Genomic DNA, 20,256 nt, shown 5'->3' with positions numbered 1-20,256 from the left:
AGCACCCGAACTTGCCAAATCGGCAGCACAACTTGCCAAGCAGGCAGCCGAACTTGGGAAACAGACAGCTGAACTTGCCAAGCAGGCTAAACTGAGTGCTAGACAGGTAAAAGTGGGCAGAACTGGTCCTACTGGCATTCAAACTGTTCTTCAAACTTGTAGCAGGGCTTCGAATTGTGGTGGAGCTATTCAAACTGGTAGTAAACTGCTCAAACTAGTGGTCGAGCTGTTCCAATTGATAATTGAACTCCTCTAACAGGCTGTTGTAGTGTTCAAAATGGTGTATAAATACCGAATAAAGGCTACGGGTTATATAATCTTCCTAGCAGTAAACTTGGGTCAATTGCTTCGTAAATGTAATTTAATTATATTTACAACGTGTGCCGCCTTTTGCTCTAGACTCCCAGACCTGTGTTTTAAATAAAGGAACAAACAAACAAACTACCTTTCTCCGAAATAAGGTAATTACAATTAGAACTACTACTGGAGAAAAGGCAATTCATAGCTATTGAGATTACCTTTAAAAAGTAATATATTTTATTTCACAATTACTTTCCTTTGAGCTACCCGAAATGAATAGCTTTTATGTAAGAGCGTACCTTTTTTTTTTTTTTTTTTTTGCTCTGAAAATATTCTAGAGCATTTGTTTTTTGCTCTGAAAATATTTTTGGGGGGCATTTGTTTTGCTGGTTTTAATTCATATGATAGAATGCCAAATCACAAGCAGAATACAAGTAATTGATTTTGAAACGACGCTATTTAGGATTGTTAGTGTCTATATTACTAACAACAAGTTTATCTTAGGGCTCAATAATGCACGTCCTGTCAATGCAAAATTACTATATCCTCGCCGACCGTCAAGCAGTAACGTCTACAATCGAAGCGAGTTCATACAATAATAGGTTATTCCTTTTTTTCTTCAAGCCTGAACTAAGCGATTGATCCGTTTACTTGAAGTTCGAAGCGATCGGCACTTAATGCAGTTGCACCGTGCAAAGACGCGGATGTCACCGCGCACTTTGATTTAGCTACACATTTGGCGGAACCAATCGTATTGCGCTGTCCGTGTAATTTAGTGCGCAAGACAAACTCACTGTATCACAGGTTATTCTAATGATACAAACAAACCTGAGCTCTTTATACACTTTCGCGTAAACGGCGGATTAACCGCGTCTGAAGTTCCACTCGTGGCACCCGCGCGTGGGCGCTGCGGAGAAGGCCGCATAGTTATCTACGCCCGTTCATCGAAATAAAACCGCTTTCCAAAGTAGTCGTAGAGCATGCAGCTTGTCTTTCGACAACTGTGCGACATAAAAAAAGGCTCAAAACTTTTTAACAGCATTAGGTTGCGCGATAACGGCTAAGGCGCTCTGGCCGCAGCGAAGCAGCGACGATTCCGCGCCGATTGGTACCGTATGTGGCAGCAAACAATAGGCGACGGGGGCGACGCCGTCTGCTCGCCCCCTCCCCATAGTCGACGCTCACACGGAGTCTTTGAACTTTAAAAGACCCACAAGGTGGCAGGCTGATCAAACCTGCCACCGTGTGAAATAACCTAAAAAACCTGCACTTTTTGTCCTGAGAGTAACTAAACAGAGCTCAGCTGCAGCATGACAAAATTATAAAGTATTTCTAACTGTAATTTCATATGTTGGAACTACTCGTTCATCATGCTAGACGCTTGACAACCGGGGAGTTCTCCACTGCAGCTGAATCTTAATAGCCGCGTCCCACTAGAGCGACAGACAGCGACAAACGACAGCCACACACGACAGCGAGCGACAGACGACACCGACAGACAGCCTGCTTGTCGCAGTCGGCCGTCCCACTTGGCGGACACGACGCAGAATACAGGGACAAGAAAATTTGTTTCCTAGTAGGACTGGAGTTGTCAACAAAACACTTCGAAATACACAGACAAACTGAGCCTGGCGACGCGGTTTTCGTGTTTTGCTCTTTGGGCATAAAACGCGCCGACAAACACGGTGTAAGAGGAGACGATTACTTTATTTCTTGATTAAAGCATTCACTTGTCTTCATTTGCCGTTGGCGACCTTCCGCAAACAGTCGTGACAATCGACACCAAGCTTTTTCCGAGCTCGAATACCCGAATCGTTCCTTTTTTGAGTCGTTCGAGGAATTCTAGGTGAGCGCCAAGGAACTTCACACCGATTTCGAGGATGTTTATAACCTTGTATCCGAATGATCAAGGGCAGGCGTTTTTTTTTGGAGGACAATAAGGCATCCCGATTATGACAGAACGTAATGACAAGTCTCTCGTCTGCCGGAATGGCTTGCCACGGAACGTGGTGTCCTACTTCGTGTTCAGAGGTCTTACTTTGGTTAGTCCTCGAACATGAGTGGTATCCATCCTGATGCAGCGCCGTAGACCTCGGTGTCTTGAAGCACCACCTCACGCACCAAGTTTTCGCGAGCAAAACCAACCACAGCAAATTCCCTTTCGCAACCCGACCGCCCGGCGCAAGCAAGCAAGCCGCGCCCGCGACCACTACGAGCAGTCGAGGGACCGGAACTGCGGGAACGAGGAGTGGCCGCCAAAGGCTTCTCTGAAGGTCGAGCGGCGAAGCGAGCCACGGGAGGAACGGGAGGAAGGGTAGAAGGGTGGGAAGGGAGGCAACAGAAGGCACAACCGGGCGAGGAGGATACGTTTGTGTCCGAGACATGTTCCTCAGTGGGACTGCTTGCTGCGTTTCAAGTCCAACGACAGACAAGAACTCGTCCGTCGTCGATCGTTTGTCGGCGCGTGTCGGCGATTGTCGCGGGCGTTGGTCGTTGTAGTGGGACAGCATCGGCGACACGGAACTTTGTGGTGTCGTCGGACAAAAATCGGTGTTTGTCGCTCTAGTGGGACGAGGCTATTAGTAACAGACAAAGAACTCGGTGCCACCCGTCGAGACGATAATCGAAACCATTGTTAATGAGACTTAGATTGACTACGTATATATGACGGTTTGTATGTTTCGGTTTCATCTAACCTTTCGTTGATTTCATATGGCGAGCTCGCGAAGAGCTGATTATGACACGTATAAAAATTATAGGTTATTTATAAACGAAAATTATGTTCTGACCTTTCATTTGACTTAAAGATTACTTTTTTTTTTTAACATCGTCCTGTGTCATGATGATGAATATACAACTCAACCAGTCTCACACCTGTCCTCCAGTGGGTCTGGTTCAAGAAAAAACACCAACAAGCTTCATTCAAAAAAAAAAAAAAAAATGGCGGCTCCTTTACTCGGGAGAAGAGGCGGGGGCGGTGTTTATTTATTTATTTTTTTCCCGATCACCCAAAGGTCTTTTTGTAAAATACTCTACCCGTCCGGTGACAGTTGCAGGGAGATAAGGGGAGAATAATTTAAAGCATGGGATAGAAAGAAGAAGAAAAAAAAAAGAAAAAAAATGATAATTGTTTCAAGGCTAGAGGCGCGAACTACCACCCGTTATAAAGAGAACAGCTAATATTAATCTATTCATCCATCCATTCACGCGACCGGCAAGGCGACCGCCAGGCGACTAGACAAGAACTAAAAAAAAGATCATTGTGTGGTGTCTTAAAAATATACCTAAAATACTAACCACGATAGAAGAAAGTTTGACTAGACAATTCAAACATTTTGTATTTGGCGCAACGTAAAATTTTAAAGATAACACATCCTTTCACATTCCGTCCGAGCGCAGCTGAGGTTACGAGCCGCCTCAGCCAATCCATGCCGGGAGGGAATCTCGTGACTCGGGGTGTCGCGAACCGGCCGCGGTTCGAGTTCGACCAGGTTAGACTTTTTCGAACTTTTAGTGAAAGTTCGGCGAACCTTGCATTGAGGTTCGACTCGTGTGCGCATGCGCGACAGGCTGACCAGTTGGCTTCGGATTGGATGGTGATGGCTAAGTGATGAATCAAGGGCAGCGCTAATTGGTGCTTTCAGTTAATTCAGTACAAAAAAATTAAGTTATTAACTTCTTCAGTGATAAGAATTCATTTCTTTTAATTGCAACTGTTCATAAAATAAAATAACCCAATGCATACAAAAAAAAATCTCCAAACCCAGACATGCTTGTATCAAGGTCTGGCCACAGTGTCCACAAAGTCGAACTTGTGGAATCTGGTAAAAAGGTCGAAGGTTCGTCGAACCGGTTCGACCCAGTTGAACCCCGAAAGTTCGACATAAAAATACGGTTCGACGAAAGTTCGTGACACCCCTACTCGTGGTGTTCCGGTTGGGCAGAGTTGAAGGAAACGTGACACTCTCTTAAAGGGGCCCTGCAATCGTATTTAAGCGTCTACCTTTTTTGCGGTTTCTACGTCCCTTGGGGTTCGGGCAAGCCAGCAGGCACGGAGAGAGTATTTACTCGCGTATAGGTCGACCTGTTTTTCAAAAATCGCCTCATCAAAACTGGGGGGTCGACCAATACGCGAATCCCGGTATTATATTTTTCAACTTTTTTTTTTTTTTCGGGGGTCCCGAAGTTAGGGGGTCGACCTATTCGACGTATCGACCAATATGCGAGTAAATACGGTAAATATCAGTGAATCATATTTTAGCCGGACGGCGCGGAAACCTCCTCCACCTACGTGGGCGACCCGCGTTGCCGAAACCACGCAATATGTGACGTCTTTGGTCCTGGGCTTACTACTGGTCACAGCCGCTTAAAGCTTTTTTTTTTTATAGTCGAGATACAAAATATAAGTGTGACGAACCATTTCAATTATGTATGAAAGTAGTTTTCGTTCAGTATTTTAGATCAGAAAAGACACAAATGCAGTTCATAAAGTACGGAAACAAGAAAAAACCCGTCAAAAAACCCGCCGCTAAGCGGCGGAAAAAACCGCGTATACTAGAAAAGGGCTAGTGAAATGAGGCTACGACGAACGGCGAGCGTAGAAAGGTGCCGGGTGTACGCGGCGGCGCTGCGGTCGTATACCGGCTCGAAGATCCGACCGGTTCCGAGCGTTCCGAAGGCTTTCGGTGTGGGCTTGGCTGGCGATTCGGCCATTTACGGTATGGCAGCGCCAAGTGGCTCCCGTTCTGAACTGATCATTACCCCATGTCTGCTGTCGTTTGTAGCCAATGAAGTGTTATGCCGAATTAGTCTTTAATCGCGCAGAAAATGCAATGCGAGCCGCCCTGACCGCCCGCTTCATACAGACTATCCAACACGTGCTTTAGTGGCGCCCTCTCGAGCCGTCGACACGGAGTGCGGCAGTCGTGAGCGCTCGATGAGCTCACTACTCCTCCTCTAGTTCACGGCCGCTCAAGCCAGGACCTACGACGTCATGAAGGAGGTTATTTTTTGCTTGTTTTTGTAAGTCTAGGTTGCCTATAACTTTTAAAATAAAGCGAAATTTGAGAAAAAAAAGTTTCTTTAAGTTACTACGTTCAGTGCGCTCAGGTTCGGTGCAAAAATAAAAACCAGTGAAAAAGTTGTTGTTGCAGGCCCCCTTTAAAACTGGATTGGCTGGGATGGCTTTTAGAGTCCACTGCACTTGGACGGAACATCAAACCAAGTAGAAAAAAAAGTAAAAAAAAAAAAATTCATAATGTGGCGCAACGCCTGTTGGTCAAATATGCCCGAAGCATTACATTGTAAAGATTAAAAACGTTGGACTAGACAGCAACAAACATGAAGTGTTTCGCACAGCATAAAACAGTAAAGGTAAAAAAAATTCCACTAAAAGTGAATAAAAGAAAAAAAAAACACATTCACAGTTCGTTGCGGCCCAGATCCAAGGGGACGTTTGTCATGGTGTTGTTCATTTGCCGCACGATAACAGCGTGGTCCTCTTGCAGGTTGGCAGCATGGGGATTAGGATGCTGGTGGACATAGTACCTCATGGCGTCAGAAAGAAAATTAGGTCAGTAGTTACTAGCTTGAAGTATATGTATTGCTCACTGCTTAGAATTACATAAAATTTAGGATTGTATTCTGGTAGTCCTAAAAATTATATATGTTAGGGTCGGACATATATTGAACCTTCCAACATGTTTAATCATCACCCTTTAATTATTAATTACTCGATTAGTTAGTTGCCTTGGGTTTTTAGATATGATTTCAAAAAACCCCAAAAAAGGGGCTAAGTATTTATCATGCTGACAAAGCTGAAGTCCACAATGTTTGCGCGCTAAGATTGCGTTGGGGCTACAGATTTCAGATGTAAGCCAGTTTATTATTACAGTACCACCTACCTACAATTGTACCATATATAACGATCTACCACTCATAACTATCAGTTCCTATATTTCCTAGGCTGTGAATTATCAGTTTCTCGTTTAGATACGATATTCAGGTGTGACGATTGAAATTTTCGGTTTTCTCATCATCGTCCTGAGTGGGTTGCACTTTATTATGTAAGCCAGCTTACAACGACAGGAAAGATCCTGGGAAAGGAGAGCGGAGGGGGAGGAGGGGAGAGGAGCGAGTTATGGCCCCGACGATGACACAAAAGATTGTGGGAAGGGAGGGAGGGAGGGGGAGAGAGAAAGAGAGAGAAGACTGCATCCCAGTTCAAGGTTTAACGGTCCAGCATTGCAAGCAACCGTTGAAAATTTTTTGCATGAGCTAACCCTGTAACACATTCTGGGTTAATTCGCATTTTGCCTTTGCTTGTAGTGTTTTTGGATAAATCCTATAAACTCCGCAAAACACGCTCCAGTAATGACTTTGGGGACTCTAATTGACCTGAAAACCCTGAATTTTGGGACTGCCAGTTGCACGGACTCGGCTGTATATTACATTTTCCTGGATTCCTCGCGCAACTTGAGTTTTTTTCTTCTATTTTGATTCTAAATTTTTGTTTTTAAATGTCACAAAAGGTGTCCTACCGAAAAAAAACAGTATGATTAGAGTATGAAAAAAAAAAACGGGAATCTGAAAAACGGTTTGAATATACCAGGAAGCACACCATATTTAAAAAAAAAACAAAAAAAAAACGATTTAACATTCTGGGTCTACACCGGGAAACATACCGTGGGAAAAAAAAGAAACGATTTGCCGAAAACAGGAAGCATACCGTTTTTTTAAGAAAAACGATTTAACAATCTGTGTCTATACCGAGAAATATACCGGGAAAGAAAACAAACGATTTGCTGAAACCAGGACACGTACCGTATTTAAAAAAAAAAAAGAAATCGATTTAACAATCGGGCTCTATACCTGGAAATATACCAGGAGAGAAAAGAAACGGTTTGGCATAAAGCAGTAGACGTACAGTATTTAAAAAAAACGGCTTAACAAACTGGGCCTATACCGGGAAATGTACCAGGTCAGAAAAGAAACGGTTCGCAAAAACCAGGAAACGTGTTGTAAGTTGGGCGAATTGGTATGATGACATGAGGAACAGAACAGAGCACACAAAGACGAGAACAGAGAAAAGGAACATGCACGACACGCACACCAAGCGCTAGTGTGTCGTGCATGTTCCTTTTCTCTGTCCTTGTCTTTGTGTGCGCTGTTCTGTTCATCATGCCAGAAAACGTACCGTATTTAAAAAAAAAAACGGTTGAGGAGTTTGAGTCTATACCGGGAAATATACTAGGAGAGAAACAAATATGGTTTGCATAAACCAGTAAACATACTGATCTTGCAAAAAACGTTTCACAGTCTGGGTCTATACCAGGAAATGTACCAGGACAGAAAAGAAAATGTCTGCACAAGCTGCATTTTTACTCGAAATCTTACTCGGAGTATAATACCCAGATTGCATGCAAACACGGATCAAACTGTGAAACAAACACTCTATACAATTTGAGTAAGTCAGGCTGAATCTCGAAGCTGTACCAGGAATGAAAATTTCAGTTTGTGCGGACAGAAGGATGCCAGAGGAACATTTACCAAACTGGGTACTATACGACATTCACAAAATTTAATTAAAAACTCAGGCGAGATTTAGCAGCAAAAATATACATACTTCAAAATTTGTAATCTTTGCAAATTATTTGCTTGCAAAAATAGAATGGTTACAACCTTTAATGTATAACCATTTCATTCACAAATTCTTCTGTTTTATGTCCGGAAATAACACTTATTTATTATCGAGTATGGCATATAAAAGGAATGTCCCAGCCATCTGGAAAAAGTGGTTGGTACATCTGCATACGCTTTATTTTGTACCTTGAATAAAAAAATATTGTGCATACAACTATAAAAAGAGCAGATTCAAGGGGAAAACCAAACAAATTTCTGTTTGGTATAGATATATTTAATGGTAAAATCAAAAAATTATCAACATGCATTAACATATATACAGCTAGCTTAGCATTCTTCGTCATGGTACACAAATTCAAGAATCAATTAGCGCAAGTTTTATACACAGAAGTAGCATCAACTGAAACACCATCTGCTTACATGGCGTGTTCAGGTAAAAGCGCAGGATGTGAACTTTATGATTATACTTTTTCTGCTTTACACATCATGTGGTGATACTCTCAGACAATTTTCTCAACTGGAGCAAGTCACACATACCGGCAAGAATTACAGTGCATACAAAACATGTGGTTCATTCTAAGATACTATTCTAGAAACAATTAATATATACGTCCTACTGCACAGGAAAAATTATAAACATTTCAGATTTGTTATTTACCACAACACACCGCAAATTTTTGCAAACACTGCAACCTGTAAACAAACAATCATGCGTTAAAGACGTGCTGTCTCGCCGCTTTGCTGTTTGTGACTTTAACGCAAAATCCAGAGGGAAACATTTTTGTAATTACAAATAACTTGAGAAAACTGCATTTTTAAGTACACCATTTTTTTAAGCAATATATATGTTCCAAGGCAATACCTCATTCGCTGGCGTGGACATGCGATTGTAGTGCAAATCATCAAACACTGCGTAGAACAGTGCTTCTCTAAGTATGCTACCCTATTGCCCGAGATGAATAGGCACTTGTAATCTGGAATTCGGTATATGTATTTACCAACAATTTTTAATCAGTATACTATAAAACTATGATCATCTTTAAAGCGAAGCATTAAATTTGAGTAAATATGGGATGCCCAAATAGATGGGGGAGCTGCCCTTCAGTTCAGTGGCGCTCAATTTTATTTAGCAGCATACACATGTAGCTGGCAGATGGATTTTCAAACCTCATAAAAAGACACGGTGCCTTCACCTTGCATGGCTCCACAACATGAATTGTCGGGACCATCGAAACAAAGCACTTTTTGATTTGCACAGGAAAGTCACCACTTTTCGCAAGCACAACTTTCTTGGAGAGTAAAAACGCCCTGTTGCTCCCCGAAATAATTTTTGTAATGACAAAGTACCTGCCGTCCTCCCACTCTACAACAGAGGAGTCAGACCTAGTGGCTCTCTTGTACGACGTGGTGTGCAAAATGTGCCCCTTGTAGGTTAGTCTGTTATACTCCATTGACATGTCAGGGAAGACCTGTCCCACAAGAGCAGACTTCACCTCATGAGGAGTTGCTATCTGGTATGGATACCCAAGCAGGCAAACATCGTCCACATGAAGAGCATTCTCAAGCTTTGCGTATCCTAGCATGTCTCGACAGAGCCGTGTGACGCTGTCAGACACCAGTGGAGACGCAAGAAAAGACTCTAACTGCTGTTGCATGACGACCGTCCCGAAAATCTGCAGAGGGACACCAATGGCGCCAGTCACAAGCTTAACAAGCCTACCGTGGCCTCCCTCGAAGACAAATGACGAGTGGCCCCAGAGTGGACCGAAGTGACGAGCCACCTCGGCAGGTGCAATAACTGGTGGATGTTGAAGCTCATTGCAGTGCCCCCATACAGCCGCTGCGTTCCAGCCACGAAGTTCTTCAACAGCTTTTCTACAAGTAGAAAAAGATTCAAAACTAGTTTTAACCGCAAACAAAGAAAATAAAACTAAAATAACAATAAATAATTGACACTGAACTTGCATTCGAACAAAACTTAAATTAAGATTAATAATGATCAAGTGAATACAAAGGACTGGGTTGCCATTCCCATACAGTTGCCATTTTCCAGAGACAGCAAAATTAATAGCTTGCGACAAATACCTTTCTTCATCTCCGTATCATGACTAACTGCAATTTGCCTGTTCCATGGTTCGCGTAAGAGAATTGAAGCATATTTTCTAGTGACAAAGTTGCCGCAGCAATGTTTGAGTTTAACACTTTCCTGACCGCTTCCACAGAGCGTCGGTGACCTGTAATCAATGGGCACGAAGACTAATTTCAAAGCTTCCGCGGTGCTTCCAGACGCACAGCGCCTTTTGGTGGGTAGTTTGAAGACTATAGTATCGTATTCACTCGAGTAATAGCTGCACTGTTTATAAAGAAAGCCTGAGGGTTCGCTTTTTTGCGGAGCACGCAGATTGCCAATCACTGCGATCGACAGCATGATTCCAACTGATAACAGGACAGAGATAACGTCTTCGTGCAAAGATATACCATCTGTGAAGATTGCACTTGTATGGAGAATCATGTTCTCGATCTAGTTATTCGCTATGTTATTTTTGCGCAACGCGATGATTGGCTGTATATGTGCTTTGCGGGAAAGTAGACGGAAGGGCCTTGTTCATAAGTAGTGCCGCTATTACTTGAGTAAATGCGGTAGTTTTGTTTCTGTTTTGGTTGCTCTGTATTTGGCACAACTGCGATGCCGCCGCGACCCAAAGCAACACCACCTAGAGCAGTGACGTAGCCACGATTTTATTTCGGGGGGGGGGGGGGGGGGAGGGGGGGGGGCGCTGTTAAAGGGGCCCTGCAAGGACTTTTTTACTGGTTTGTAATTTGCACCGAATTTGAGCACACAGAAAGTAGTAACTTAGTGAAACCTTTCTTCTCTCGAATTTCGCTTTACTTTAGAACTTATAGGCGAATTAAAATTACAAAAGCAAGCAAAAAATAATCTCCTCCATGACGTCCTTGGTTGCTTGAGTGGCCGTGAGCTAGACGAGGGGTAGTGAGCTCAGCGAGCGGTCACAGCTGTCGCAATCCGTGTCGACAGCTCGAGAGGGCGCCACCGAAGCATGTTCTGGATAGGCTGTATGAAGCGGGCAGCCCCACGTCCTCGTCGATGACCTCCCGCCTGAAACGTTTAAGGCGTACTGGGTGAAACCGGACGGCGATGAAGAAGGCTTCTATGATGCCCATCTCCTGCATCTTGGAAGTAAGTTGAGACAACTTTTTTTTTAAGTTCACATAATGCGCATTGCTTTCAATTTGGCTCACCATTGCGTTGACTATTGTTAGCCGCGCATGTATGCTAAAAGCTTGAGCTAACTGCATTGGATCACGTCTCAGCGGCTGCACGAGCGCTCGTACCGCGTGGGTTCAAGTGAAGGACCGCAAAGTTAGCAACCATTGCAGTCTGCGGTGGGAGCGGGGCCGTCGCGCAATCAAACAGTGATTTGCCTACACATCCCCTAGGGGGGAGGGTGTGCACCCCCCCCCCCTGCCCTTGTTTTTTCTCAAGGGACCCCTTTTAATTCGCAACGACTATTCTCAATACCGCCCGCCCCCTCCCCCCCCCCCCCCAAAAAAAAATGGGTTAGACGAGACTTTATTTATCTACCGCCCTTCCTTCCCCCTTCCCACGTTTCTTTTTTTCTTTTTTTTTTCTTTAGGTTTGAGTGTTGCAGGCTCTCTGGTATGGGCCTTCCGCCTATCTGCCGCACCCCCGTCCCTCCTGAGCCGAAATAAATGAAATATTTTGGTTCCTGGGGAAACCCCTGATATTAAAGCCTTTTTTTCTCGTAGTGAAAACTTCTTTTCGAGAAACGAAGTTCAGTTTCGTGCGATTCATTTGTGCACATTGCATATAAAAAAAATACCAGAACAAATAAAAATGTAGAGGGGACATGCAGGTTCTCCCTTGTGGAATGGCCTAGCTCGCGCTGCAAAGTCAGGGATCCGCCACTTTCCGAATTGAGTAAAGCTATGATTACGTCGTGCACCTCGACCGGAAAATTGTCAATGCTACGTATTTCGTATCTAGGAGTTGTTGGCTAAATGGGTCTTTTGTCCAGTCACATCTGCTGCCTTGGCTTTGGCGGAATATTGCCGCGCGCGCAGCTGGCCAAGGAGGCAGCGCGCGCGTGGTCTAACGGTTATCGTGTCTGCCGCCCACGTGAAAAGCCAGGGTTCGATTCCTGCGAACGACGCACCTTTTGTTATTCCTGCAATTTAGTTTTCTGGTAAATTTGAGAATCCTGTTGCGTGGTCGAGGTCCGAATGTTCTACGCGTCGAACATTCTACGCCGATTATTCCACAAGCTTAAGCATGTACATAAGGCGCTCCGCGTGGCGAACCGGAGTCAGTCTCGCCCCAGCGTTCGACTCTGCGGTTACGCCGACTTCGACGCCCGCGACGCTCCGTTATTATCTTTTGTACCCTTTCATATTTGGCACAAGTTCGCCACATTAAACGTTTATTTCTTCCTGCTTATTTATTGTTCTTTTGGTCACGCCCCGTGACAGTATCTTTCAGAGCCGAGGAATTACTAACTCAAAGACACTCAAGGATATCGTTCGTTGACTTTCAAACTTTCCGTGCCGCACCATAGCGCCTTCCTCGTTTAGGGTGTCACTATCCAAAGTTTGGTAAACACTGGTGTAATCATTAATTTGCAATGTATGTTGGTAAGGACTTCATGCTAGCGGTACTGTACTGACATAATTTCTTCTCTACTGCATAGAAACTCGTGACATCCTTTGAATGGCTGACCAACCTTTTAACACCCCTGATCCAATTTAGTACTCTTTGGATGCGACTGAATTTTTTCTTCTATGTATGCTTATTTTATGCTGTTCTAGTTTGCAGAAACAGAATCTGATATATGCCGGTATGTGTCCAAGAAACGGATGCCTGTGCCTGTCATCTTTATGCAGGATGGTGAAATCGTAAGCATCTTTCTGTTCGTTATAAAGTAAATTGGTTATCATGATTAAAAAAACTCTGAGACTACAGGTAACGACACAAACACTCAAGTCTCAAGTTTCCCTTTTTCGTTTGGCCTTTTTCGGCCAAAAATCAAAATGAAATAAATTACTGATATCGCTGTAGTGACACAAAATACTACCCCCGCCAAAAATTACGTCCGTGGGACGCCGCATTCTCAACTAATGCCGATAATAAAAATTCGACCCGCCGCGAGCCGCTGCTCCTTAGCGGGCCGCCAGCAAGTTGCTCATCACTAAAGCAACATAGGGCCGTGACGTCAGTATCGTTCTCTTTTTTTTTTTCCGGTCCCGGGCGTTGCGCGGAGTGTGCTCCTCTGAGCCACTAACACAGCTACTTCGGCTTGTGATTGGCGTGTTTCGCCGTTGCTTTTATCTGTAGCCCGTGTAGCTTCGGTATGGTCTTTCGTTTATTTGCTTGTGAGGACTACAAGACTCGTTTTAGCGAGCAACTCGGTGCGCCCAAAACTGCCCAGCTGTTCCTCGAAAGGTGCCGAGTACAACCTGTAGCGCTGTGGGCTGCTCAAACAACCCGCTCCGCAACCTGGAGGTGCTGTTTCACGAGTTTCCAACAAACCGAAAATTGGAGAAGGTGTGGGCAAACGCTGTTCGACGAGTGAACTTTAGACTTCGGCTTTTACGCGACCGAGGAAAAAAGAAAAAAAAAAACAAGAAAAAAAAAACAGACGTGTACAGCCCACAACACGTGGGTTCGGGCGCCGCGGCCCACGTCGGATAGCCTCAAAGCTTCGTGTCTGGGACTGACCCGCAGCGCGAAAGCGAGAGGGCCCCCAGTACTGCACGTCACTGGCAGCGCGGCGTAGAGCAACGCCCCGATGACAATTTAGGCCTAGCGACGAGTACGGAAGACCGCACGCACGGCGACAGCCGCCGAGTACGGCACCAAACGAGTTCACTCGTTTTCCAGTCGCTAGCTTTGGGGTATACAAGCGACGAGCACGGCATAGCCCACGCACGGCGGCGGCCGCCAAGTACGGCACCGAATGAGTTCACCGGTTTTCCAGTCGATAGCTATTGGGTATACGCACTAACTCTTGTTACGTATGCTGGATATCTACCATGTATACAGGATTAAAACAAAATCAGCCTACCTCCAATCTTTAGACGCCTAGCGCAACAGAGGTAGGTGCCGCTCGGCCTGCGTACTCGTTGAACGAGAACGTTCCTGACGTCACGTTCACATAACGGCTCATTTCCAGTGTTGCCGGGGCCTCTAGCGGCTAGTTTCTGTTTTGTTTGCCGCGCCCCAAACACAACTTTGAGGCGTCAATATCTTTAAAACTACGCACAATAACGAGAAAAAGAAATTACACCTTGCAATTCAGGGACTCTGGCCGCGCTAAAAACAGTCATAAACCCAAATTCGAATGTATAGACCGGAGTTGCCCTTTAACCAGGTTTTGGAAAATAAAATTTCGGCTGTGTTACAGACTTTTGTGTGTGTGTCGTTACCTGCAGTCTCGGGATTTTTAAAATCACTTTTAATGTACACCAGCTCGTTTGCGCCCTTACATTTATTTGATTAAATTGGTTGTTCGAATATTTATACAGCACAATGTTAGTCCGCCATCCAGAGGGGCGACCATGGATTTTGTTAAAAGCGTTTTAAGGGCCCTTAAATACCCTTGAAAATTGGAGCGATCCTTGTGTTCCTTGAAATTCCTACAACAAATGCGTGAATGGGGCCCGTCATCTGGGGCGTTTCGTCAGTTCTCAAGCATAAAGCCAATCCAATCCAAGGCGTCCCGCCTGATCACCATTTTTGCTTTTTGTTGAGTGTTTTGAGGATCGTGTTGGTGAGCGTGAGACACTTTCAATCGAGATTGAAAGTCAAAAATAGAAATAAACAAACAAACCAAATACCGGGTGGAAAGTGTAAGTTCCAGCCTTTTTGGCTGGAACACAAAGACTATCGTCAGTGGGTGAGACCAGATACAAATGACTCCCTCCGAGCGAAGTGTGTATTTTGTCGAAAGTCGATTGATGTCGCCACAATGGGTGAAAGCACTTTTAAGAGTCATTTGAATAGCGCAAAGCATCGAACTGAAACCGAGTCAGCTGCTTCCAGCTCGTCTATCACCTCTTATCTACTAGCATCGGACTTGGCGCCGGATACGCTCAAACACCAGCGTGCAGGTGCAAGTACCTCACGGGCCGCGACCCTTGAAACGGATTGTCGGAAGCACAAAATGGTTGTTGAAGCCGAGATTCTGTGGACATTGAAGGCTGTGTCGTCTCACTACTCCTGCAGCTCCCTGTCGAAGATGTACAGCAGAGCAAATAATTAAAAACGCAAGGCGAGCCCTAAATGCATTCTTGAGTTTACATTTGAGTGTCGCAAGTTTCTAGTTGAAATGACATTGAAGCTTCTTGAAAAAAGTACTCTCAAGTACCTGATTGTCCGAGGGCTGTCCTGTTTTGATCCCAGGGAAATGTAGAAAACAGAAAGAGGCCTTGGGAAGCTCAAAGTTGTTTCAATTGACTTATCAATGCAAACCTTCTTTCTGAGCACAAGAGGAACCTGGTTCGGGGGCAGTATGTCAATTTTTGTCCCGAGTTTAGACATGAACTGCAAGGCTACGAAAGAAGGCAAGAGCGCATTGATAAGTTTTTGTGCGCCTGACGAAGTATGACACTTCTTTTTCCACACTGTGGGACGCACTAAAGCTGCTCCTTCTGCTCAGTCATGGCCATGCTTTCGTCGAAAGGGGTTTTAGTGTTAAGAAGTGTCAACAAGCAGATTGCTGTTGAAAACTTGGCAGAAATTTCATATGTTTCTTAGCGGATCATCTTCGACGCTATCGAAAACCATGGTGGCATGCTCAATATTCCACTGCAGAAGGAGTTAGTCCTCTGTACGCCTAGCAAGGCAGAAGTAATTAATATTTAGCATATATACTAGCATACTCAGAGGGATGTTGAGAATTTTTTAGTGCACTTAAATTTACACGTGTTTTGCACTAAGTAAGAAGTGGACCAGTCATCTGGTCTCTCAAAAATTCATAGCCTAAAACAGGGTTGGGCAGAAGTACTCAAAAATGTATCTGGAAATACAAATACCGGGATACACTAAAATAGTAGCTAAAATACTGACACTGAAATATATCTGTAAAAGTGTATCGCGGTACGTATTGGAAATACATTTTAAATAGAGAAAAAATGTATTTACAAATACAAATACAAGGATATCTTTTAGAGAGTGCAGAAATACAAATACAGAAATTCTGATCATGCAATACATTTTTCAAATTTGTTTGAGACGCCAAATGAGATGAAGCTTGAAGTTGGAAGTGGAAGTTTTTTTATTCTGAAATTACTTTCGTGTAGGCTTGGCACTTTGCCTTGAAGGTAGTGATTTCGAACGACGACTAGTACTTAGTATACTCAAGAAAAACGTTCCATCAAAGACTGACCGCTGTCCCTTCCCTGACATCCTGTCTGTCTGACGAGGGATGCGAAAATACTTCGACCTCTATATAAATGCTATGTCATCCTAAATTCCATCAAACTGTCACCATATGCCTGTCCAATAAGGATGCCACTGTCAACATTTATCACATGACGTCACGGTGTAATGAACTGGTATTTTTTGTCTGTAGGTGGTGGCCTTGAACATGAAACTTTACCGCGCGTTTGTATGAAAGGACAATACGTGCTTTCGTTGTAGGTTACCTCGTTGAAGATCATGCAAGCAGTGTCATTTGGAATTTTCGAGAATAGTGGACCGCCTGAAGCATCCTGGAACACATGTCTTCTGTTACGGTTGATAAAACGATATGGTGGCATCCCTGTTATGAAGGTCCTTTCTACCGAACCTCCGCCACCGACGCATGGATTGTAGTCCTCAAGTTCCGTCTTGCATACTCCAGATAGAAACCTCGTGGATTGCGACCTGATATTACCGGCCTCGGCACAGGTGCGAGCTCTCCGAGGAACAGCGCGCTCGAAACGAGTCGCAGGTGTACGAAGTCTGGGTCGGCACATTAAGGCCACGTCTGACCTCCGTCCTGGGTTTCCGATTGGTGGAAGAGCGGGTCACTTTCACGTCGGCTGACGACGTACCATTGAGTCGTGCAATATTACGGGCGCAGCCGCAGACACATTCGAATATGTGTTGAACTTCCCTGCGGCTCTACAAGTGCTCGTGCAGCAGCCGCTGCACGAGCACTTGTAGAGCCGCCGACACGTGATCCCAAGCATTTAGCTCGCGCTTTTTAGCAGGCACGACCAACAATAGTCCAGGCTAAGGTGACACAAAGTATGGTCTGTATCTGTCTGGTTTTTAGCGGTATCGGGAGAAGGGATTGCTTTACTATTTGAGTTGGCTCATTAGTTTCATGTTATGAAGAGACAAAAGATGACTGCAAGGAAATGTGAAAAATGAGAGACAATGTTGCAATGGTGACATTGCAGCTTTCTCTTTCATATAGATAGGGTAGCGTAACCTGCTTGGGGCTTCGTCCTAGCTTCCACTTGCAATGGGGGATCACGTGCTATTGTTAGGGCTGCAAAGCGAATTTCTTGGGCATTTCTCGCGGTTACAAACAACGCCGGCTCCGCTTCATGGGACTGTTAATGCTTTCGCATGAAAAAAAGAAACACTTTCCAGCCTCTATTTTCTTCATTTAAGAAGTTTTGTTTTCAGTGATTGAAACGCTAATAAAATATTCAAATATTATTTTCAGTCGTCCTGTCTGAGGGTATACTGCAAACGGCTTATTTTTCGCGGGCTCAATATTTTATGATCTAGGTTAAAGCTGAAGTTTTGGAATAATTCGCGTGTTCTCATTCTTGCGACGCGGTGGGATCTCAATATAGATTTCAATGTGTTTACATTTGGCCGGAATTGTTCGCGGGACCTATTTTTCGCGAATTATAGGTGATTCGCGAAAATTGGGTCCTCGCGAAAGTTAAGTCGTTTACAGAAGAGTATACCTCATTCTTTGCAGCAGGGCTGCCAAAGAAATTACCCTTTTTTGAATTCTCGCAATCTCAGCTGATTTTGAACTCTTTCAGCTCTGTCTATTTGCTGACATGTTTACTTTCTTGGAGCCACCAAGAGAGTGATTGAGGAAAAGAGGATAGCACTGTGTGCCCAATAATGAAAGAGCACATTATATAGTGTGCTGAAAGGAATACTGAACCAAAATCTGAATTTCAGCTAAGAAGACAGTGGGAAGCTACAAACCCTAAGACGCCACTTTTATAACAATATAGATCGATATGTCGAACGGATGGCTGTATTCTTGGCAAAAAGAAAAACGCACTTAAGCGAAGCTGACATCACGTTATTGGGCTCCTCGGCCTTTTCCTCTGTCCCCAGGCAAGCTTCGGAGGAGCTCTGTGACGTGACATCAGACAGCCTGCCAGCCTCGCTCAATTGCATCTTTCTTTTCCAAAAATACAGCCATTCTTTCAGGATATTGTTGCAAAAGTGATGTCTTGGGGTTTGCAGCTTCCCAGTGAACGGTCCTACGGCCTTTTTGGAAAATTAACATTTCGGTTCAGTATCCCTTCGCGGCGTCCCCAACGATTTTTTGATTGGTCTGAAACTTGCGCCGAGGCTTCCCTCGGGCAAAATGGTAACACGAAGAAACCATTTTTTTCCCGCAAAATTCACATTGTTTCAGAAGTTATGAGCGAAATAAAATGACAAATTAAAGCAAAAATAAGGATTTTTCTATACATAATACGGCCCCTCCAATGGTGGGACGGTAGTGCCACTCCTCGAAGGGCGCGTCAACTAGGTGCAGATCTCGTTGTTTCCAGTTTTCACACCTCAGTTTGTTTACTTTATTGCTCTCAAATCTTGACGCAAGCAAAGCAGATGCTCAAAAAATAGTCAAATAGGACCATAACTAGGTTCCTTGTTTCTTCTTTTTTTTTTCTTTTTTTCGGGGGACCGTAAGGCACTTCTGAAATGGATCCGGAATGTACCATAAATTTCATTCCTTTAAGTGGTTTTCACCTCCCAGCTAGGCGGGCTTACAGAAAAAAGTTGGGATTAACCTGAGTTCCATAAAACCCATTCAAGTTTCGAAAATTGGGAAATATCGGGGCGTATCTGAAAATGAAGGCCTGCCCATAACGCGTTCAATATAATGCAGATTTTTCATGTCGCTTAGAATCTACAATACTGTGTCCAGAAAATAATCACTAGGCTAATAATGAAGCTCTCTATAATTTTGACAAACCTCCTTAGATACCCTGCTATCTTTAGATATGATGTTTGTTTTTTGTTGCCCTTATTTTATTCAGTGAAAAAACATTCTGCCCTCTTGAGACAGTTGTTCAAAAGTATAATTCCAAAAAGATTTAGCATTTCCTGTGTTTGATGAGATTGTCTCTTTTATTTTCGCAGTTGGCTTATCTCACTATATGAAGAAGCGCAAGACCACGGTGCCCGATGACGACCTGATCAGCAAAGCCCGCTTTCATCTCTCCAACTTCTTGAGTGAGAAGAATCGACCTTCGAAGGCCGAAAAAGTGCCCACAGGTGCCCGACACATCCTGTGCCCTTGGGGTCTCCTAATGAAAAGTAAGCTTTTAAAGGCTCACCGTAAAATCCCAACACAAGCCCCACCCCCTAAAGGTAACCCACCCCTGTTGTTGGCTTGATTCGCTAGTTTCTTTTAAACACCGAAGGATAGCCCGCTCTTAGTAACCGCAGTATTGGGATCTATGATGACCTCGGCGTAAATGCGTTCAGTTAACTATGGCCGGATATAAGCGAGCATTGCCGATTGGTAAGTAGTGCATCCATGTTTCCTTTATTGCCCCGCCTCAATACCAAGTTTGGCAGGGAGACTTGATATTAAAATAACATTTTTTAAGACTTCTCTCGACTGCACACCGAAAGTTAGCCCACTCCTTATTTACACCCAACTTTCTCTCGATTTTAGGTGGGCCATCTCAGTGGATGCGGGCCAGCGGCCTGGTTCTTCTCGCTTAAGAGTCCTGTCTAGAGAGAGCCAGCACCGGCCATTGGTCACCTTTGTTACCTCGGTCCCTTAACGGTTCCTTTATTTGCAGCGCCCTTCTGGGCCAAGTAGACCTTCCCTTTGTGTCACACCTGGGAAAGAGGTCGACCCTTCTTGGGAAGTTGGTCACGTGGCGTCAGGTGGCGCGGACAGGGGCAGAGGCGGAAGAAGGGATAACGGGAGGCAATGGGTTGCGCCGAAACGCCTCTCACACTGTGAGCACTAATAATTGTAACAAATCGCAATGTCTTATATAATAGTTTTTTTTTTGTTTCTTTTCAAGCGGAGTTGTTAAGGGCTAGTTTCCCCAGAATCGTGTTCCCCG

At 44.3% G+C, this 20,256-nt stretch overlaps 1 protein-coding gene and 1 long non-coding RNA gene across 2 annotated transcripts in view; one reads left to right on the top strand and one right to left on the bottom strand.

Annotated features, from left to right (window-relative positions):
* LOC115308985 overlaps positions 1-9,779 on the bottom strand; it is a 47,783-nt gene extending 38,004 nt beyond the window's left edge. Inside the window, exon 1 of the mRNA XM_042286675.1 lies at positions 9,662-9,779. Coding sequence (XP_042142609.1) covers positions 9,662-9,760 — 99 coding nt within the window. The 5' untranslated portion in view covers positions 9,761-9,779. The remainder of the gene's footprint in view (positions 1-9,661) is intronic.
* A 2,666-nt stretch (positions 9,780-12,445) lies between these two features.
* Positions 12,446-19,995, top strand: LOC120840289. Its single transcript, XR_005715511.1, has 3 exons — positions 12,446-12,873; positions 19,313-19,489; positions 19,854-19,995. It is a non-coding gene; the product is annotated as an uncharacterized LOC120840289 (long non-coding RNA).
* Positions 19,996-20,256: the final 261 nt, after the last annotated feature.

The sequence above is a fragment of the Ixodes scapularis genome, unplaced genomic scaffold, assembly GCF_016920785.2.
Source record: "Ixodes scapularis isolate PalLabHiFi unplaced genomic scaffold, ASM1692078v2 PGA_scaffold8__174_contigs__length_109621045, whole genome shotgun sequence".
Classification (NCBI taxonomy): domain Eukaryota; kingdom Metazoa; phylum Arthropoda; class Arachnida; order Ixodida; family Ixodidae; genus Ixodes; species Ixodes scapularis.
Note: the sequence above shows the minus strand (reverse complement) of the source record. Positions and strands in the feature narration are given on the sequence as shown.